General features: G+C 34.7%; 1 protein-coding gene across 1 annotated transcript; it reads right to left on the bottom strand.

The window, feature by feature from the left end:
* Positions 1-20,287: 20,287 nt before the first annotated feature.
* On the bottom strand, positions 20,288-22,550 carry LOC110877858 (homeobox-leucine zipper protein ATHB-16). The gene is made up of 3 exons (XM_022126080.2): positions 22,144-22,550; positions 21,255-21,658; positions 20,288-20,835 (listed from the first exon to the last, which is right to left on the bottom strand). Exons 1-3 carry the CDS (start codon positions 22,202-22,204, stop codon positions 20,392-20,394), a joined length of 909 nt encoding a protein of 302 aa, XP_021981772.1. The 5' UTR covers positions 22,205-22,550; the 3' UTR covers positions 20,288-20,391.
* Positions 22,551-23,725: the final 1,175 nt, after the last annotated feature.

Genomic DNA, 23,725 nt, shown 5'->3' with positions numbered 1-23,725 from the left:
CCTACTCTGGACATGTATCAGATGTGTGGATCGGACAAGTTTTCGGATGAGGAATTTCCGATTCAGAACGTCAACGTGGACAAAATCAAAAAAGTTTTTAAACTTGTGGAAGTCGATGTGTCAGAATTGGAAAGTTTGTCGAGCTCAAAGAGGTTTTTGAATTTTCAAAAAAGACAAAGCTTATTACATCAAGCCTAGAAATCTACGCTTTTAAAATAAAAATCAAAACAATGGGAAGTTTGGGCAGGGAAGTGGTAAGCAACATCAAAAGAAAAATTTTCAAAAACCTGTTTATGTGAAAAAGACGAACTTTGTGAAGAGTTCAAGTTCGAGCTGTGACAAAGAATCTGAAATTTTTTGGCAAACAAACGAAGAATTATTTGTTCGACAGGAAAAACAGAAACAGGCTAAAGGCACCGATAGTGTTTCAAACAACCGGATTTGCTTCAAATGCAATGAAATTAGGCATGTTGCATGAAAATGTCTCAAACTTACACCTAAGCCTGCTACTGTTTCAAACAAACAGAAACCAACAGATGAAAAGATAAAGGGTTTGATGTTTTTTCCAAAAGAGATTTAAAGAAACAAAATGAATCTAAAATCAAATCTCAATCAACTAAACAAATTTTCAAACCAAAACAAACTGGTGAGATACTGAAACAAAATGAAAAGAAAGATTCAATATATAGTGTTAAGAAAAATGTTTTGAACAAGCAAACTTGGATGCCTAAAACACACGGCAAACCCTCTGTTGAAGTGAAAAAGAAACAAACTTCTTCGATTACTCAAGTCAAGAAGTATGTTCCAAAGGTTTCTGTTGTTGAAAAAAAGAAACAGACTTCTTCGACTACTCAAGTCAAGAAGTATATTCCAAAACTTGTTCAACCATGTGACCCACAAGCAACAACTCTACCCAAGACCGGTAAGGCTTGGGTATCCCTTTTCAAGTAATCGTTTTTGTTCATTTGCTAGGGCTCCCGAGGTCAATTATGTCAAAGTGGATAATGGACAGTGGAGCTTCTCGGCACATGAACGGGATGCTAGCCTTGCTCTATTATGTAAGATCTATCAAAGGAGGCCATGTAGGGTTTGCAGGAAATCAAGGTGGTCGAATAATCGGGGAAGGAACTTTATCAAATGGAAAAGTGTCATTCAGAAAAGTAAATTACATCGTTGAATTAGAGAACAATCTACCGAGTATCTCACAGATTTGTGATCTTAAGCTCACCACGCATTTCAACGACAAAGAATGTTTGATTCTTAAACCTGGATTTGTGATACCCGAAGAATGGATCTTAATGCGCGCACCGCGTGAGAACGACCTCTATGTCCTCGACATGATGTCGCAAACATAACAAATGATCAAGCGCAGTGTTTCATTTCCAAAGCGAATGAGAAAGAGTCTGTTCTATGGCACCGAAAGATGGCACATATTCATTTGAGAAAAATAAATTATCTTGTTCACAACGATCTAGTGGAGGGCGTACACTTGAAGAATTTTCATCTGGGAGATGAATGTATAAGCTGCAGAAAAGGCAAGCAAACAAGAAAGTCTCACCCAAGGAAGATTCTGAATTCCATTAAGTTGCCGCTAGAGAGGTTGAATATGGATCTTTTCAGACTAGTAAATGTCAAAGGCATCTCCGGAGATTCGTACTGCTTGGTTGTGATGGATGATTTATCGAGATTCTCATGTGTAATGTTTCTCGAATCAAAAAATGAGGCATTTGAGAGTTTGAAGATTTTGTTCCGAAAGCTTGAGAACCTGTACAAGTTACCAATCAGAAGAATTCGTAGTGATAACGGTACAAAGTTTAAGAACAACAGAATGACAGAATTCTGTAACGAAAAAGGGGTATTGCATGAATTTGCGCTTCTTACACACCACAGCAGAACGGGGTGGCCGAAAGAAAGAACATGATGCTAATTGAGGCGGCGAGAACAATGTTAGTAGATTCAAAGCTCCTTGTGAGTTTTTGGAGTGAAGTTGTGGCCTCTGCATGCTACACCCTCAACAGAGTGTTAACTGTCAAACCACAACAAAACGTGCTTTGAATTGATCAACAACCGAAAGCCGAATTTGAAATATCTTGAACCTTTTGGGTCGCCTTGCACTGTAATTGATCCAGATGGTAAATTCGGTGCGAGATCATTATAAGGCTTCTTCGTTGGATATGAGAGTCCACTAAAATGCGTATATCTACCGAGTCTTGATAGAGTAATTCAAGCACAACATGTTGATTGCCAGCGTTACACTATGCCTACTCAAAAACCTGGTGATGCATGGCTCTTTGACTATGAGGGCTTATCGAAATCGTTTAAGCTTCCGGAGGAACCAACTGAATAAGAACTGGTAATGCTATTTCAGCAACATCAGTCATCCTCGCATGAGAAAGTCCTGAGACCTATCGTAGTTACACAATAATAAGGTGGATCTCGTGATGCGGAAGCTAGCCCTAGTAACACTCAAGCAGAAGATCAAACTCAGATGATAGAAACAGTTGAACTCGCTGAGACTACTCAAGCCATGGTGTTTGATGAATCAGATAATTCAGAATCTAACGGTCCTTTGTTCATAGAGGGAAATCTGATTCTGAGGGGGAGCAGATCCAGATTGATGGTCAAGCAGACGAAGTCCAACAAAATATGGAACAAAACATTTCAAATCTGGAGGACGACGTGATAGTTCCTAATGAAGTGATGCCAAGGACACTATCTTATCACCCCCAAGGAGTATATCATTGGAGAACTCCAATCAGGAGTCCGAACCCATCATCAAATTGATCTGGGCTTATCGTGTTTTTATACTAAAATTGCTCCTTTACAAACTGATTTCTCAATTAAGTGTTTCATTTCACAGGTTGAGCCAAAAAACGTATAAAGAGGTGCTTACTGAAGAATCATGGGTAAATGCGATGCAAGAGGAGCTAAATCAATTTGAGAAACTCGGCGTTTGGAAGCTAGTTGATTTGCTCGAGGGTCAAAGAATAATAAAACCAAAATTGGTATTCAAGTGCAAACGAGATGATAGAGGTGTGATAGTCAGAAACAAAGCTCGCCTAGTGGTTCAAGGTTTTAGCCAGCAGGAGGGTATCGACTTCACAGAGGTTTATGCTCCTGTTGCTAGGCTTGAGGCGATTCACATTTTCCTTGCTTTTGCATCTGGGAAAGGGTTTAAGGTTTACCAGCTCGATGTCAAGTCAGCATTTCTATACGGAAAAGTCAAAGAAGAGGTGTATGTCGATCAGCCACCGGGCTTTACCGATCCTGTTCACAAAGACAAGATCTACTTGCTAGATAAAGCCTTATACTGATTGCATTAGGCCCCGAGAGCCTGGTACGAGACTCTGTATCAGCACTTGTTGACAAATGGTTTTACTCGTGGCAAGGTAGATGCAACTCTTTTCACTAAAGAAGCTGATGGATAATTGCTGATAGTCCAAATTTACGTGGATGATATAATCTTTTGTTCGATAAATGACACACTTTGCAAAGATTTCAAACGGGTCATGAAACTCAAGTTTAAGATGAGCTCAATGGGCGAAATGAAGTTTTTCTTAGGCTTACAAGTTGATTAGTTGCTTGGAGGAATCTTCATTCACCAAACAAAGTATGTTCATGACGTGTTGGAGAAATTCAGCATGACGGGAACTTCATCTATGTCCACACCATTGGCGCTCAATCATGGCATTCATTCGGATCCCACGAGGGATAAAGTTGACGAGACTTTGTACCGGTTGATGATAGGGTCCCTCATGTACCTGACAGCTTCTCGACCAGACATTATGTATCCAACATGCCTCGCAGCTCGTTACCAATCTAGTCCGAGAGCATCTCACATGGTGATCATCAAAAGAATCCTGCGATATCTTAAAGGAACTCCAAGTCTTGGCTTGTGGTATCCAAAGAGCGACGAATTCAACCTAGCGGGATACTCAGATTCTGATTATGGCTGTTGCAAACTGAACGCGAAATCTACTACCGTCGGCTGCCAGTTCTTCGAAACTAGACTGGTAACATGGCAGTGTAAGAAACAGACTACGGTCGCTCTCTCTACTTACGAAGCTGAGTACGTCGCGGCTAGCAGCTGTTGTTCATAAATACTTTGGATCTAACAAGAGATGAGAGACTATGGTATGCAATTTCTTAACACGCCTATTTTCGTAGACAATGAGGCTGCAATTAACATAACTAAAAACCCTGTTCATCACTCTAAGATAAAACACATTGAAATTCGACATCACTTCAATCGTGATTGCTACGACAGAAGTTGATACGATTTGTAAAAATACACACCGATGAATAAAAAGCTGACTTTTACACAAGACCGTTTGATAGATCAAAATTTCAATATCTTTTGAAACTTAACAGTATGAGGCTTTTATCATCAGGGGGTGAAATTGTCGAAGGTGATTCCAAGGCAGAGGACATTGAGACGTAATCTGCATCGGTTTGTCATTCTCTTCTTTTAAAATGTTTTTAATTTTAGGGGGAGAAAATGTAGTACAAAATAAAAAAATATTTAAAAATTCAAAAATGTAAAAAACATAGAAAAAGGCAAAAGAGTTAGTGTAAAAAGAGGAAATGATAGTACATTAGTAGACAGTCACATCATGCTAAAGAAATGGAAAGTTAAAAAGTGATAAACGGTCTCACTGATTATATGTCAGTAGGTTTTTACACTTTTAGTAGATTGATTTCGGGATATTGTAACACCCGTCTCATTTATATATGATTATAATCTAAAACACGGATTTTTTTAACCAAAATGCACAATTTTCAAATACTTAGTTATTAGAACTAAAATTACATGGTTATGATGTTCTAACATAAAAATTAACTAGTTTAAAACATTCAACATTAAGTAGTGTTTACATGACCACATTGTTTAAAACATTATTTGATTCGCGCGGAAGCTTCAAATGTTTGTGTTCGGTTCTTGCATTCTTGCTTGACCGGCATTCGGACGAGACAAACATCTCCTAAGGTCAAAACCATAACAATTCTTAGTTTTGACAACAATATAATATGCATAAACAAGTTCGGGTATCATATGGATAACAAAACAAATAAAAATCTCGAAATTGGGTCTGTCGCGCCATGCGACAGACTTAGTTCAATCCTTCGCAGGCCGCGAGCGCTCCCGCGTGTCGCGCCTGCACCTTAGCACCCTGGCGCGTGTCGTGGGGAACGTGTTTTCCAGCAGTTCTGTTTCTGCACCTGCATTTTTGCCCAGCACCAGTTTTTCTAAAAAGATCAAACTTTAAACGTGCATAACTTTTGTTCTACTTACCCGATTCGCGTGATTCTTTTTCCTACGCGACCGTAGTTTAATTCTCCATCTCAAGGGGTAAAGACCCGACATCTAACTTCACAGAATTTTAGACACTTTTTGACCCGTTTGCGTTTTGATCAAACAAACTTGTTGGTTATCTTTGAAATGTCATGCAGATCACATTATGTCAGTTTACTAATATTTAAGGTTCAACTTACGGGTTCTTATGCAAATATCAACTCGTTTTGTATATCTACTTATTTTGACCCGTTAAGGGTATTTAACATTTTCGAGCTTTAATCACGCTTCTTTTTAGTTTGCATCCTATCTCCATTTTTATACATATCTCAAGGACTCAATTTAACAAAACGCTTAATTCTAAACAACTCTTAAAGGTTGTTTGCTCTATTTACCCCTCAAGGGCTTTTTGGTCAATGTTAGTCCTTCATTTTACGACGAAGGACTTTCGCTAGTATTTGACCAAAATATCACTTCTACTAAAATTCTAAATATGCGTACCTGGCTCGGGTCATAGCATCGACCCGTATATATACTTTTTGCTTTAAATTTTCTAGTTAAAGCATTGCAAACACATGTTATTTCCTGTGATCACAAAACTCAACAAGCGGTCGTAAGTTATATTATTGCCAAATGATATTAACACACCATTTGACCCATTTAGTCGAAATGACCATTTATCAATGTATGATGGTATTTTAATACCATCTCGCCCCCTTAAACCTATTCCAATTTACACCTTGGGTTCTTATTACTTAAAAGACATTCCTTGAATTATTTGACCCGTTAAGACTTACACCAAAAGGGTTGTCTTTTCAAATCTTTTATCTATCCGTTAACTCATGTACGGATTATTAATTAGCCACTTTTACCCCTTACAGTTCACCCCATAACGTGATGTTCAATATTTCTTATTAGTTAGTCTTCACCCGACTAGTCTTCCATTTTTACCCTTTTAACCATAGTTTATGGTTTCTTACCATTTTTCTTTATTCCGACTTACATTGTATTGTGCCGAACCATAGTATCTCAAATATTTAATCATAATTCAAACTCAGTACTTACAAGTAAGTGTATTGTAATATAAAGAGGGGGTGTAAGCTTAACTTACCTCGTATCCAAGCTACGCTTTAGTTTTCCTTCTTGATTCATTTGACCCGCTTCTTTCCAAGCCTGCACCTTGCTCGTTAAGTGTCAAACTATCGTCATCATTCACAAGGTGGTTAAATTAGTCACTAATAATCACGACTATACCACCTTACGTATTTTATATGTCGAAACTACCATTCGACTTTGTCATTGGTTAGTTTAACTTTCCAAAAGTTAACTACCTTTGACCACACGATATACACAATTAAGTCTAAATCAACATCATGTTTAGGACCCTTATCGCTTCTTATTTCGCCTAATTTGCCATATTATCCAAATATGCGGTTCACTCGAAATTTCAACATTTTAATTTTCTCTTAGGCATTATATCAAACACCTAATGAGCATGATTTTTATAATATTTGAAAATCAAGTTTCATGACTAGTTATTTCACCAATTTAACATCTTTTTCCAATTTAGTGTCTAATTAACACTTCAATATCAAGACTAACTTCATAGAGTTCTATTAACACTAGTTTGACAATCATGATTCTAGGGTTCTTCATGCTTCTACAAAACCCATTAAACACAATAAGGGATGATTATGATTTCATAACTTTGAATACTAATTTAACAAAGTATTGACTAGGGTTTACTCCTAGACATGATTTCATCCCTATTCTCATCCAAACATCAAACATTTAGGCTCTAATTTTCAATTTCTCATGTTCATCTAGAACTCAAGATGAAACTAAATAACAAAATTAGGCATACCTTGTGATCCTTTTGCGAAGGTGATCATTAATCTTTGCTTGGATTTCGTTTTGGAACAAAATTAGGCCTTCAATTTGGACAATTTGCATGAACTAGGGTTTGGTGGAGGATTTTTGGTCGCCCCCTGTGTTTTTTATCGAACTAGACACACACAAGTGTGTGTTTGGTGTTTTTAATTTTGTTTTAATAATATTAGTTTCAAACTTAACACCTTTGGTCCCCCAACTATTCTTAGGTTCTTATTTTAGGTGTTTTTAACCTTCTAACATATTACTACAATACTTCTTTCTAACTAGGTTATTTTTATTCCTAGTTATTTTAATGGGTTTAGGAAATTATAACCCGTTTTATTTTAAGTCCCATTAACTCGGGCCTCTTACGAACTTTATTTCGTCAAAATCTTTTATTCTCTTTTTATTTAATATTAGGTTTATTTATTTAAATACTAATATTTACCGGGTAAAATTTTCACCACTAACGGTACTTTACCCTTCATTAACATTAACGTGGTTTGATTACCAAACCGTTTTTTGGGGTGTTACAGATATAAACCTAAATCAATAACTTTTTAGTTCGTGGGGAACATCTCTCGGATATATTGACTTAGTACTCCAAAATTTTGTTTGAGAGGTTGCCTGATTCTGAGATATTATGTCTTTATACTATTGATATCTGGGGTATTATACTTGGTCTTCTGATTTTGCGTCAGAAATGGCCTAGACCTTGTATAATACTTTTGCGCTTAAACCCCCACACTGCATAAAAATTGAGAATATCGAAAGATATATATCAAGTGTAGATGTTTAAAAGACTCCTAAGTGGAACATACCTAAGTCGAGCCTTCATCTCTTTGTCTGAACGAAAGTTCTAACCCGAGCTCTCAAGGCCTCGCACTAATCCAGGGACATATATCATTTAGGTATATTCACCTGTAAGACTGAATCCAGGGAGTCTTGATACCTGAGTATATTCTGAGGTGGGACACTCGATTAAGTTCGTTCGTAAAACACTAATCTCGTATCTTGAATCAATTGAAGTTTGTGTGAAGATTTAAGTGGATCAGTATACTGACAATCTAAGTGAACTGTTTAAAACTTAAAGTTTATGAAGATCAACGGTGCATGTGATTTGTCAAAAACTGATATGATCCTCAAACACAACTCAACCAAAAATATGTCTGTAAATATGTTGTTGTTCTTTCATTACATATAAAACCACAAAAAGATTTTAGGTGTGTTTTAGCATAAAGTTTGTAGAATTCAAAAGATTTTATTTCTACTTTATTTTTGACAAACTATGACGGAAAGCGGATCTTCGAAATCTGAAGGCAAAACAAAACCCGAGCTATATGGGTGGGAGTGATTCTTGTAATGAAGAGAAGCTGAAAAGTTTAACAAGTTCATTAATTTGAAACTTGAAAATTTTTGAATAAACTTGATTGAAAATTTCAGATGGTTCATAAATCGGTTCAACCAAGGTCATTAACTTGGACTTGGTCGACAAATTGAGTAACAGGGTCATAAATTTGGAATTGGTTTTTCGAGTGGATATTTAAATCTGATAAAATTGAAAAAGTTTGAAAAATTGAAAAATGTTGAAAAAAATGAAAGTCACATTCGCATGAAAGTGAACTCTCGGACGAGAGTGCATTGGGCCCAGTCATATGAATTGGTCAAAGGCCCATGAGCCCATTCGTACGAAATGCATAGTGTTACTATATAAGGGCTGGTTTGCTATTATTTGCACATTCGTATTTATTTACTTAGAGAAACAATGACTTTCTCTCTGATCCTTAAACATTCCCAAGTCGAATTGCTGCCGAAATTTTTAAAAGTAGTGGTGTTGATTAGCACAACATTCACTATGGGAAAGGTATGAGATTGATTTGTAGGTGTTTTGAGGTGTTTATGTCGATTCATGCAAAATTGTTCCTATAAATTTAGATCTAGGATGATTTGATGGACAAAATTTAAAATTGAACATGTAGAACTTCAAATCGGCACTCACTTGATGTTTTGGAACAAAAATTTTATAGAATTCAACAAAATTTTAAGTTGTAATTTTTTGAACTGTTCATTTGTGAAAATGTCAATTTGGGACGATAGTGCCGGTTCGTCCGAATCGGCCATTCGTTATTAAGCAGTCTTTTGATCCACTTCGTCCCAAAGTGCCATTCGCAACTATATGTCCATTCATCCTAAGTCACAGTCGTCCGAAGTGTTAGTGATTTTCAAAGTTAGAAAATTTCTCGAAAACAATGCATAAACTTATAAGCTTTTAATGTGTTTTGCAGGTAAAGGCAACTAACTTTGACTCCAAGCACAATATTTGATGCACGCTAGACAAGACACTTCCAAAGATGAAACCATTTGAAGATATCTTGGAGTTTATCGAACGCAACAGAATAAAGAAAGCTCTCACTAACAAACACAAGGCGTACAGGTCTCATATAGAGCGTTTTTGGTCAAGTGCAAGATATCCAGAGTCTGAGAAAGTAATACATTCAGCTGCATGGATTAAAGAAAATGGAGAAGACGTAGCTATTGGAGGTGGTGATCAATGTAGCTGACATAGGAAGAGTTCTGGATTTGAAAGATAATGATAGTGATCTTGTGAATGTTTCTGAGCGTTTATGCAAAGGCTTGTGGTTCCGAATGAGATATACATGACACGTCAATGGTGCTCAATACAACATGCAAAATCTTTTGTTACCTTATAAGTTCATGGTTCATTCGGTGATACACGGTTTAGGGCACAAGAAGGGTGGTTATGATGTTTCAGTTGATTACATCATGTGCATGATCACGTCTCTGATCCTGAATCGTCCATACAACATTTCTCAAGTAATCTTTGAGCACATGAAGGCAAACACAACGGATGAAAAGTTCTTACAATATCCAAGGTTTGTCAAAATGCTTCTAGACGACAAGATACAGAACATAGAAAAGAATGATAAAGATGAGTTGGTTCTTGAGCACATGATAAATTGAACTCTTCAAAGACTACAAGTTTAAAAGAATAAAAAGAATACACCTCCAACAAGTCGAAAGTTTGCCGCCATTGAAAGACTGAATTATGTTTCTCCATTGGAAAACAGGCGGAGGCATGAAGATAGTGATTCGGGGAATTAGAATGAGAAGATGGAACTGTTTGAAAATAAGTGTTCAAAGTGGTTTCTCAAAGATGTGGAAAAGAAAAGGAGGAGGCGCATGACACCAAAGCAGGAGCCTGTATAAACACAACTTGTAGATGAACCAAGTGATGATGAAGTTCATCAAGTTGATCAAAATGTTGAAACAGGTGATGCTGGTCCATCTGATGTTAACACGACACAAGAGATAGAAGATAGAGCGTTTGGAGGAACAGAGAACGTGGGTGAAAATGTTTAAGGTGATGTGAATGTTGGTGGAAAAAGAGTTGAAGGAATAGTAGAAAGCGATAGTGAATCTACTGAAAACGATATTCCTATGACAAAGATTGCACCATCAACATATAATCCAAAGGCTAAGTGGTAAAAGAAGAAAGAAAAAATATCCAAGAAGCACAAAAACAGTGATGAAGAGGATGCAACATACAAACCATCAGGTTCTGAGGTTGAGAAGGTAAAGAAAGGAAAAGGCAGGTTGAAAAGAATGTCTTAACCGATCAATTCTCCAAAGCATAAGAAAGCTTGCAAGAGTATAGTGAACACTGTCAATGTAACAATCGCTGGCGAGCCAAGACAAACAACACCAGAAAGGGTGGAAACTTCTACAGTTGAGCCTATCGAAATATCGATTCTAACTCCTCCTAGATTTCCTATTCATCAATCGGTACCAATAGAGACTGAAGAAGTTCAACACACACCACGATAGCAACATCAACATGTTCAAGAACCTGGATCAACGACAAATAAAGCTGTTACACAAGGGCATTCTGATCATTCAGTAGAATCAATGAAGCCTTTGGTCACATTCCATTAGGTACAGATCTAGTGAGCTTAGGTGAAATTCCTAACAGGCCATTCTTTGACGACGATAGAACTAAAGCAGTGGAAGAAAGGGTTTCAAAGCTTGAAAAAGAAAATTCTGCTTTAGATGAAAAGTTAAAGAATATTGAAGCTGAAAATGTCGTCCTAAAGAATGAAGTGCAAGTTCTGAATGATAAAGTTGCAAGTCTTGAAGTAAGCAATGTTGCGATGAACGAGGTAGTTTAAGGCTTGTTCACTACAAATGAACAGCTGTCTACTTCAAACATCAAACTGAATGCTAAGAATGAGATTATAAAGAAGGTGGTGAACGATCTTGAAGCAGATATGCAGATCAAGTCAAAGCAGATTGAAAAGTTGTATATTGTTTTTTAAGAGAAGTTGGGTTTAAATGTTGATGTTGAATTTGATCAAATAGGAATCCGAAGAGCGGAGGCTTGGAGGATTGAACGTGAAAGATTAGCAGCTGAAGCAGAAGCAATAGCAACAGCAACATCTAAAGGCAAAGATAAAATTAATGATGTTCCTGACATTACTCAGTTTGAGTTAGTTGGTGAGCCAGTGGTTGTTCAGTATAGTGAAGAAGAAAATCAAAGGCTTGCTGAAATTGAACGTCGTCGAAACAAAAACAAAAAAGACGATGAAGGTGATGATGAGGATGAAGAAGAAGATCGTGATCTTCGTGATATCAACAATTACAGGGAAGGTGATAATGATGATGATGATGATAATCATGATGTGTCACACGCTGACTTTTGCGAAAGCGTATGATGTGTGACTGGTTTAATATCATTGCATTCAATCATAATAAACAACTACATGGTCAAAACGATGTTCATCCACTCATAAAATTTGAGTATTACAGACACCGGTTATTTAAGTTTTAAAACACAACCTTCAACTAGGTTACAAACCAACAAAAGTGGATGACATCTAAACTTGAAGTCTACTTCTAGAAACAACACCCGCGCCCAAGATCCAACCTGTCACCTGAAATACATGTAATTTTGGAAAACATCAACAAAAGTTGAGCGAGTTCATGCGTTTTGTGTGAGTACTTGTAATCTTGTAAACCTTTGAGAGACTCCTTTGAAAACAGGTATGAAAAGCGTGTATGAACATACCAAATAGATGTTTTACAAGGACATTAAGGCATGTGAGGACATAGGGAGCACTCGAAATGAGTAGGCTTATACCCTTGTCGATTTTCCCTCGACTATGTCGAATTTCCCTTCGACTATGTTAATTTACCTTGACTATGTCAATTTCCCTTGACTATGTCGATTTCCCTCGACCGGGACACCGAAGCACTCAAGTGATCACATAAGGACCATGAGTGGGGCTCGGCCGTACCCGTTAGATCTAACATTCGTCCCTAATTAAGAATTAATGGCATCTCAGTAGTAAGTCTATGCTCACATGATCTAATAGTGCATTTCATAGGCATTTCATACCGTTAAAGCATTCGTAACATGTATTCCACCCCCGAGAGTTATAAAACCAAAAACAGATAAGAGAAAAGGGGGAGCATGAACTCACTGTTTTGCGTCTTCAAAACTCGTAACTCAAATCTCCTCAGCAAACACGACTCCCTACAATGTACTAGGGTCTATTAGACGAATGGGTCGTGCCTTGCCTTAGTATTTACGTTTTTGAGTTACGTTTCTTTTATGTCTTCAATATTATTCCAAGTTATAATTCCTTGTTAAAATAATAATTATTTTAACTTTAAATTTTGGAATAATTGTTAAACTATATTTTTGTGACAATACTTCTCAAGTATTAATTTTCGTATTTTCTTCCCAAGGATGGGGGTATCTCATACATGTGTATTCGTATTCTCGTATTTGTAGTTTCCAAAATAATATATTTTCAAGTCTTACTTTACAAAATATATTTAAACTTGTTTTGTCCCAAAAAATAATGTATTTCAATAAAATATATCTTTTTCCCAAAAAACCATATATCTTCTAAATCTTCTAAGAAAATATATTTTTACTTCCAAAAATAATATATTTTATCCTTGTCGAAAATATGATATAGCTTGGTAATATTTACAAAAATCATATTTTCATTTCCTTCGTTCCCAGAATAATATTTATCAAAAACATGCTCATAAATGTAGTTTCCGGAATATTTTGTAAGTTACGTTCTTTCGTTCGGTTTCGCAGTATTATGTGTGTAACTTATATATTTATTCCTTGTGATTTTTGGTATTATTTTGGGTTGTAAATTCTTGGTATTTTGTTAAGTTATATCACTTTAAATCCTAAAATAATATAACTAATACACAAAGTATACAAATAATCACACACAATGTGTCTTCAATGTAAATATATATTCTAAATATATTTATCCATCTTTATTTATAAAACCAACTTCCAATACCTGTATTTTTGTAACAAAATCTATGGCAAAGTTTATATTGAAAACCATAGTTAAAACACACTTGTAAATATTGTTTAGAAAATATTTTTCTAAGTGTTTATATTTTTATAAAATTTTGCCATAGTTTCCTTTGAAAATGGAGGTGTCCATGCTATCAAAGCATATCATTTTCTTTTCAAAATCATCACAAACAATCAATCAATCAATCTATACTCACCAAGAGGCAAAACAATGCTACTTACATAGTAATCATGAATTTGAACTTTCATAAAAACTTGTAGTAACTTGGTAGTGTGTTTAGTAGACTTAGTTACCTTCTAAAATATATTTACTTCTTTATAAACTTCACTTTTGAAAGATTTAGGTGTTTACAACTTACTAGATGATTTTTCCAAAAATCATTCTCTTGAATTTTTCTTGTAAACAATCTATTCTTATACTTGTTTCACCACTAGAAACATGGTTATTTTCTTTAAAAACTATGTTCATGTAAATCTTGTGATTTAACTTGGTTTCTTTGGAAAACTATTTTTGAAATCATCCATGTTTATGTCTAGTAACATATTACATACTACATCATTCATAAAAATCATTTTCATCTTTCAAGTTCATGAAATCAATAAGCATGGTGATCTTGGTCTTTCACAAGATCATCACCTTAACTTACTAGATCATGTGTTTAATCACAATCTAGTAGGTTTCTTATGGTGTCTAACATCACTAACATAAATCATCAATCATCAAGAAGCAAATCATCACTAAACAACAAGTATTCATATGTTTATAAGCTTATGTTAAAGATTCATGATCAAGTTCTTTAGTGTTCATCAAGATTAACAATGTGTATCATCTTTTAACCATCAAAATATGAAGTAACAAAGGGTTATGAGCGCCTTACTACTAGCACAAAGGTTAGGGATGATCACGAGATGTTGTAGATGATAAATGTGGAGGATAAAAGCAATTGGGAGAGGTCCTTCAAGATCCAAGACCACCAAGCTTGTTTGTAGTCCTTCTTACACCTTTGAGAGTATATGGATTGTATGGAAGATGATTGATGATGGTGGGTGTATGGGGAGTGGTTTACGGCCGAAGGTAGGGGAAGAAGAAGAGAAGAAAGGGTGTTGGTGCAATGTGATGCAAATGATGGTTATAATCCTCATGGGTATTCTTATAATCCTCCATCCATCTTAATCCAATGGTTAAAGTGTTTCAATAGTACAAGACACAATCTCTAACAAATCTAGGTGAATCCAAGCAAGATCAAGAAAAGACTACACAATACCAAGGTGGGGCCACATGGTGACCATCCACCATGGGAGGGGGGGGGGTCTTGGTTTGGTTTTAATGATAAGTTAGAGAATTTAGTTAGAAGTTAAGTATACTCTTTAGTGTTTATGTGTAACATGTGTTATATAGTGTGTTAGGGTGTTCGGGGATCATAACTAGCTCAGAAACATTAAAACAATGCTTCTAATATAATTTTGGTGTTTCGGGTAATGTCCGGTTGTTCGGTTAGATACCAGTTCGTTAAAGTGTCAAACTATTCCGTTTAGTGTTCTTTATGTACCCCTTTGTGACACTTTTAATTCCCGACACTTAGGAAAGCATTCAGGACCATTTAGTCATATTTTTGCATGTAATAAACTTGTTAAAATGCTGAATTTTGCTAATTTATGCAGAATTCTGCACTTTATGTGGGTTTTAGGCACTTTCCGGCACTTTATCTATCACCTAGAAAAGCAGTTTTGTGGTCCTTACTTCCCTACACACTGTACTAGTGTAGTACGTAGTCTCTGGCTCATACTGGGCCTCAAAACACTGTCTGTCTATGTACTGAACTCCCGTCAGTGCTTTTAGTTTTTCTGATAATGGTGCGAATTCTGTTATGTGCATTATTAGAACTATATCGTGTTGCATGTAGTAATGATAAAAGTCTTGCAACATGAAACGCCATTGTATGTATATAATAGTAATCAGAAATTCATTTGCCTTGTAAACTAGATCATGCACAGTTATTAAAGCACAGATTACTGTTCAATTAGTGTACGGAATGTACGGAAAAGTGACAGTTGTCACATGGTGGTAATATTGTGAAAAGATCTGGTGATCATCAGGTGCAAGATTACCTGGATGATTCACAGAATTAAGAGAGAGAGAGAGAGAGTTAACTCTCAGGGGAGAAAGGTTATGGTACTTCTCACAATGAAGAATCAGCTGGAATTTTCACTGAGGCTGTACCAATAAATTCAGTTCCAGCTAATACTCCAAAGGTGATTTATCTCTGTCGCGATATGGAGGAAGGGGAGTATGTCCACGACTATACTCATGAAGAGATGATGGGAAAATTGGGTGTTTCTGATGAAAACTTCAAATTTGATTTGGAAGATGATCTTAAGAAGACAAATCCTAACAAAGAAAGTGATTATGTATTCAAGATTGTTGATGAAGCAGATAACTTCGACAACGTCATCGTGGAAGATGATTCTGAGTCCCACAATGAAGAGCCTTTTCATTATTCCGATAAAGGTTTAGACGATTTCCCGACGTTCGTCGAGTTATTCTCTACACACAATGAAGTTGAGCTTCGTGTGAGAGTTGAGGAAAGAATTCATGATCAAGGTATTCCTAGAACGACGTCGAGAGATGAGCTAAGAGAAGAACGCAAGAAGTGGTTTAAGCCAGAAGTTAATGAAAGAAAATTCAAGCGACTACTCAAATTCTTTACTTGTCATCCTTATCAATCACTTGGTGACAGATTATCTTGGGGTTATCTTGAGGATCTTAAAGTTTACGCGATAAAGAGAGAATTTGGGGTTCAATACTTCAAATTTCTTCAAATTTCTGAAGGACCTGAAAACTTTACCATGGTGGGACATTGAGGAATTGGTGAAGACAAATAATATTCAACAATGTCTATGGGGTCTAGAAGTAAGATTTGACGAATCAAGACTTTGGGATTATATTAGACAACAAGCTGAAGATGGTTTTCCTATCTGGAAACCACACTACCCAAAGCAAATAGTGAAGATTGACCCGATAACAGGTGAAAAAGATATTAAACTCCACATTAAAAGACCGCGTTATATGAACAATATGCCATTGAAAGAGATGGAGCAAGACTTCTACAGAGAGTTCAAAGGGTGGTATTATGACCCAAAAACATGCGAAGTGGTGATCTCGTTACGAAATGAAGAGAACTGGGTGTGGAGAGGTATTCGCGTGCTTGACCCAATGTGGTTGGTCAATTGCTCAAAGAAAGACACTAAATGTTGTTTTTCAATAAGATTAGGTTCTCCCGGAAGACAAAGAACAGACATTGCAATTCCAAAAATTGATAGGGAGAAAGTTGAATTCATTTTCAGAGTCCAATACGGGTCGTATAGGCCTATACGATGCGTATAGGGCTGACATAATATCACATCCATCACTTTCTATCACTGTTAAGTGATAGGACTACCTCGTACATAATACGTGTCGTCTAGGCCTATCCTACCGTGGTAGGGTTTGCATGTGACAAAAGTGTCACTGATCTTGGGAATTGTTGTTTGTCCTATACGACCCGTATTGATGGTGTCGATTTAAGGAACCAAGGTGTGCCAAATATCTATCTTATTATTTAAACTTTTATACAGTTTTATTAATCAAGAAATAGAGAAGTACAAAACAAGAAAATAAATAAACTAGTAGATTACTCTATTATCAAATAAAAAAATAAAAAAATGTTATATAATGTATGGTTTGGAGCCGAGTATCATTTGATACCATAACTAATGGGAAACAAATATGTTTTACAAAATAACAAAGTTTATTTACAATGGTATTGTGCTTAATTTTATAAATTATGAGATGTCCAAAAGAATATCAACACATGTTTACATCGATCGAAAACCATAAAAATTAATACCAGTACCACTACGAATATTGTTCATTTGGTATACTGGCAACACAACATTTGTACTCAGTATAGCGTTTTCAACAAAACGAAAATATCAAAACCGACTCGTATTGAAACCAAAATCATCACACTAATTTCTTTGTATGTTTTCAAATTTTTATCCGTTTACCTACAAATGTATAGGTAATATAGCATATACATGAGTAACTAATAAATATTGTATAAAATCTAATATTGAAACGTGAATTATTCATTATTTATCTGTTCTCACGATATCTTATGTTCTGTAGAGGGGTACCCACACGATGCGAGGGGAAGACACTAATGATTACCTAATATGTTAATTTATTTTATAAAATAGAAAAAACCTAAAGCAATACCATATACAAATAAAGAAAATTAATTGCTTATTTTTATGGTGTAATTTATTAAAAAAAATATTAACGTATTAAAAAGTTATGGCGTTATGGCCGCTAAAATTATGTAAGATTACGTTTTTATGTATCGTATGTATTAGGGGTGTTCATCGAATCGAATATCGAATTTTCGAATTATTCGAATCGAATTGCTCGAATAATTTTTATTTTTCCTTGAATTCGTATTCGATTCGAATTCGATTAAAACCTATCGAATTCGATTCGAATTCTTATTCGAATAAAAAACCCAATTCGTATTCGATTAAAATTTCGAATTCGAATCGAATTCGAATAAATTCGATTTAATTCAGATTCTTTAAAACATGTAACCAACTATCACAATGAAACATAAATTTTAAAGCAGCCATAAAGCACGATATCACATTAAAATGTTTCAAATAAAGTACCACAAGTCTAAAATTCAAAACGAGAAGTCGGGAATAATCACTCCACATTACAAGTTAATATTTTTATGGTTATTTATTGATAAATTTGTTATTTAGGTTTTACTTATGGGTCATGTACTGGGTTTGGTAATGGGTAATTTTAAATTTTGAAAATAATTTATAGTATAGCTTAATAAAAGTTATATATGTATTATATATAAAAATAATAAATAAAAATGTATAATTTTTATTCGAATTTCGAATCGAATCGAATTTAAAATTATAAATTCGTATTCGATTTACTTGACTCGAATTGAATCGAATTCAAATTCGAATTCTTATAATCGAAACGAATTCTTGATAATCGAATCGAATTTAAACGAATTTCGAATTTTTCGAATTCGAAACGAATCCTAAACACCCCTAGTATGTATTATAATATAATATACATATTGGGGTAAGATCAAATAAAAAATTTATGTTGCCTAAGTAGGATGAGAAGGAATCTTAACCATTAATTTTTAAAATCAATGGTTAAGATGAAAGTGTAGAAAGGAGGAGTGCAAGGGTATCTTGGGAAAATGCTATCTATGGACTTTCTCTCTCCACATGCAAGGCACTTGAATATTCCACCCCCATTTTTAAACGTTCATAACTTTTTTATACGACATTATTTTTCATAAAAATTTCACCGTAAAATCGAGCGTCTTTTTATCTTTAATTTGAGTAATATATTGCTATATAAAATATGAAGACTAAAAAAACCACTAAAATGTGTTGTATTTCTATGTTGTATAACATTTTTTTGTGCTGGATTTTTGTACTAAATTTTTTGTGCTTAATTTTTTTGTCTTAAATTTTTTTTTCTCAATTTTTTGTGCTGGATTTTTTTGTACTATATTTTTTTCCTGAATTTTTTCGTGCTATATTTTTTTGTGCTATATTTTTTTGTACTATATTTTTTGTGCTATATTTTTTGTACAAGATTTTTTTGTACAAGATTTTTTTGTATTAGATTTTTTTTTTTTTGTATTTTTAAAAAACAAAAGGGGTGCCACATATCATTTTCACTCCTATTTATAAAGACCAAAATGCCCTTATTCCTACTTATTAGGTGTGCCACATGTTATCATCACAATCCTTCTTAGACTACTTAGACAAAATCCACTTTTTAGTGGATGTTTCCCCTATACATATTTGATACATTTATATATCCTATCGCTTGTATCATGTTTCAGTTTCGTTGGTTTGTACATGTGGCTTTAACATTGTTTTATTGAAGTTGTTTCAAGTACTCTAAGGTGGAAATTTAATTGCTTTTCGTCTTCTTCTTCAAAACCCACTGTACTCTTGATTCAACGCCGTTCCGTATTCTCGAGCATCATAATAATTTTCAACAAAATGCACTAATCAAATTCTGACGTATAGCAAAAGAAAGAAAAGATAAACAAAGAAATTCTCTCAAAGATGTTCCAAATTTAGCAATTTTGTAAAATTTTCGAAATTACAAATTAAAAAAAAAATACTGAAATCAGATACTTAATTAGACACGTAAATTGATTCAATAAAAAAACTCTCGTTTTGGGCTATAAATGGAAAGTACAAAAAATGATGAAATTGGGAGAAAACATTAATTGACAAAATTGGAGCTTAAATCAATGAAATTGTTTTAACTGGCAGTTGGTTTAAACCACCTGGCAGTTGGTTTAAACCACCTACAGTTGTTTGCCATGTGATTCGGCTCGCCTGGACCTTTTCATCCATTGGTCACAAGTCTCGTATAATAAAATGTACCTCACATTACACTCCTTTAAAATTTGGGTGCTTTCTGCCCCGTTTTCAGCTTTTAGATCAGCTCCTTATCGAATTTAGTCGATTTAGATATTAACATCCAACTACATTTTTCAATCACATAACCTTTTGAATTACATATAGGTGTGCTACTTCATTTCTAAACAATCAAATGCAAACTCATATAAGAGACCCTGTTTTGTCCTTATAGTTAAAAATGTTAAAACACAACATATTTGGATATGGCTTACAACTTAGGAAGGGTAGGGGTTTGTAAGCATATGTATTTTCAACTATTTTTAATATATTTCATAAATTTTTCAAAATATTACATAATTATTCAATTTCATAAGCATCGTGGTACTTCAACTGAGAATTATAAAAGCCATTAGTTTATATGATCCCGAAAGTACCAACAAAGGTTAGGCGCTTGATCAACCAAAAAAATATTGCAAGATTCATCCTCGGCATTACTAGCTAAGTAGGGATCTGATTGCGGTTGAGACATCGTTGGATCTACAAGCTCTGTCGTAGCAGACGACGAACAAAGTGAAGAGAGACCAAAGCTTGTCATATTTAGCGACGGACTTCCGTTTCCATTACCGTTGCTAATATTCATGTTTTCATCGTTTAGAACCCCACTTGAATCACTGTCTGAGTGTCCATCTTTTAATTCCAGCAATTTTTGAGTCTTTTCATAACTTAAGCTTTTGTATACTTCATGGTTTGTGTTGGTTGGATCAGATCCCAAGAACATACCATTTTCTCTGTACTCAAATTCCTCATTGTTTTCTGTTGATTCCTCCTGAAGTTTTGATTTTAGCTCTGACAACTGCAATCATAACCTTGATTTCATCATTATCATATATGAAAATATTATTTTTTTATTAAGTTAATTACTGTTTTCTCGTCCCCGTGGTTTGTCAAAAATCACTATTTCAATCAAATAGTTTAAAAATTACGATTTCAGTCCCTGTGGTTTCACTTTCGTAACCATTTCAGTCCTTGTGGTTTCACTTTTGTAACAATTTCAATCCATTATTCTGTAAAGTACAGGGACTGAAATGGTTACGAGGTGGATTGAAATGGTTACGAAAGTGAAACAACAGGGACTGAAATCGCAATTTTTAAACTAATGGACTGGACTGAAACAGTGATTTTTAACAAACCACATGGACGAAAAAAGTAATTAACTCCTTTTTCTTTAAAAATTAGCTTTATTATTTGTAAATATAGATTTTATATACTTACTTCTTTAGCTAAAGATTCTTTCTCTTGCTCAAGCTTATGGTAATTATGCTTAAGAAGATCATAATTAGACTTGAGAAGATTGTAATCTCTTTCCAACTGTTTCGTCTTCCATCGTGCGCGGCGGTTCTGGAACCAAATCGCCACCTGCCGCGGCTGCAGCCCCAACTCTTGGGCAACTTTCACTTTCCTATCCGGGTCGAGTTTGTTATCGACTTCAAAGATTTTCTCCAACGATTTCACTTGATGGTTGCTTAATCTTCTCTTTTTATCACCATATTGCCCGGTTTCTTCACCACCGTAGTCTTCTCCATCTCCACCGACGCCGCAGCCACCACCACCACCACCGTCCATCATTGACTGAATTTCTGTGTTGTACATGCGGTCATCTTCTGACTTGATCTCACCTGAGTCATCAAGAAAAGCATGAACTGTTAATTTTCAGCTAAAAATACTAGTTTTAACTATCTTAAGGTCAAACAAGGCACCAATCTGCATTAAATCCGACAGATTACAACTTTGTTTAAGTTAAGGTTCAAACTGACAATAATATGCCAACCGCGAGATTCATATTTGTGGCCAGGGTGATCAAAGGACAAAGGCCTAACCGGGTGATCTAGCCATCAAAAAAAAAAAAAAAAAAACCCTCAAAATAAAATTAAAAGCTGTAAAGTTCATGATTTTTTTAGAAAACAAAATATGGGAAATGCTCAAAATCTGAGCAGGAAAGACATCAAACACCATTCTAGCATTGCCTTTAACAAAGGTTAAGAAATTGGCATACTATGCAGAAAGTACATCTATTAAAGCATGATGTACGAATATGTGAATAAATGCTCTTGGCTAAACAATTATTACTCAGAAAACAGAACAATCTAGTAATGTTGAATACCTTCAAGTGGGTGAGAGAGAAAATGAGTCAAAGAATCAGAGCAATTGAAGTTTCTCTTCATTGTTTTGAACAACCTTAAGCAAAATCCTGAATTACAACAGCCCAATCAAGCATCTTCTTTTTTTTGTTTTTTACCAATAATAATACTATTTTTTTATATATTTTTTTTTGCAAAAGACACACCAATCAAGAATTTGGTTTGTGGGACTCTCTGTAAAAATATAAAACTCGAAAGGGTACTTAGAAAATCAAGAATGGAGAAAGGATGAGAGAAAGATAAAGAGTAAGAGAAAGTTAATTTTGTTGTTGCGTTTTTCTCTCAAAATCTGAGTGAGTTTTATACAACCAAGAGAGGCAGAAGGAGAAGAAGCAATGTATGAGCAAGTTGTGGGGTGGTGTGGGGTGTCATTCACTGGCCTTTTCTTATAAGAAACTAAAAAGAATATTAAATATTTTAAATTGATGATAAATGCTTCTAAAAAATTATGAAAACAATTTATCAAGAAAGGAAAAGCTATATTATATTATCTTAAATTGATGATAAATGCGTCTAAAAATTATGAAAATAATTTATCATATGATATTTTTTTATTGAAGGTTTTTTTTTGGTTGCAAGTCTGTATATTTGCTATACATTTATTTTAATACTATTTAAGATATATTCAATATTTAACATCATGGGATTTGATAATTTAACTATATATAAACTTATTTGTGTGATCTTGTAATATAAGTTGAGCGAAAGAATACCTGTATTACATTGTAATATTTTAAAATATTCTATAAAGCATAAAACAAATGAGAATGTTAAAAAGACAGAATTGAGGGACAAGTATTTAAGGAGTGATCAAGTGCGAAGAACAATTTTGTATAAGAGGAAAAAAAATAAAAAAACAAAATGCACATTCAAGTCACATACCTAGAAACATGCACATGCAAATCACATTCTATTTTCCCTCATTTTTTAAATGTCTGTAACTTTTTATACGCCATTTGTTTTTAAAAAAATATATTGTCACAACCCCCGACCCTACCCTGGGCGGGAGTCGTGAGCAGATACAGCGGTAGTACCGATGTTTATTAAATTCACAGCGGAAAATTTCATCAGGATCGTAGTTAGGAAAAATGTCAGAGTTATAAAACACCGAAGTTTTATATACTAAACAGTTTAGATAAAACCCTCGTTACATCAAAAGGTTTTTATAGGGATAAACCCTGGTTTTACAAAACCCATTTCCTTTTCTTTATTTTGGTGACGCAGCCACTCAATTTAAGCTTCTGGTGCTTGGTAGAATTTTCCTTTCTTTCATAGTAAGTCACATGAAACGCATTTAAAAGCATTTTATCAGTGAAAATATTGGCGAGATCATTCATTTGTATAAAAAGACACAATGTTATAATTACAGCATTAAGGGTTTTTACATTTTTTTATATCTTTCAATTACTCAAATCAGTACTTGTCACACGCCCATTTCAGTGACTGTGGTCATATCACTATTGGCTAACTCGTTGTCCAATAGCAAAACTAATCAAGTAGTGTATACAAAACCCCACATCTCTACAGTAATTTAAGAATACAAAA

This window comes from Helianthus annuus, chromosome 9 (genome assembly GCF_002127325.2).
Source record: "Helianthus annuus cultivar XRQ/B chromosome 9, HanXRQr2.0-SUNRISE, whole genome shotgun sequence".
Classification (NCBI taxonomy): Eukaryota; Viridiplantae; Streptophyta; class Magnoliopsida; order Asterales; family Asteraceae; genus Helianthus; species Helianthus annuus.
The sequence above is the reverse complement of the archived record's forward strand: the minus strand, read 5'-3'. Positions and strand labels throughout refer to the sequence as shown.

Bases quoted from the DNA above. Each gene is read 5' to 3' on its own strand.
- LOC110877858 (XM_022126080.2), bottom strand. From the start codon at position 22,204: ATGAAGAGAAACTTCAATTGCTCTGATTCTTTGACTCATTTTCTCTCT. The intron at 21,659-22,143 runs GTATTCAACATT...TTGATGACTCAG, and splicing joins TCTCTCTCACCCACTTGAAG to GTGAGATCAAGTCAGAAGAT. The intron at 20,836-21,254 runs GTAAGTATATAA...TTATGATTGCAG, and splicing joins AAGAATCTTTAGCTAAAGAA to TTGTCAGAGCTAAAATCAAA.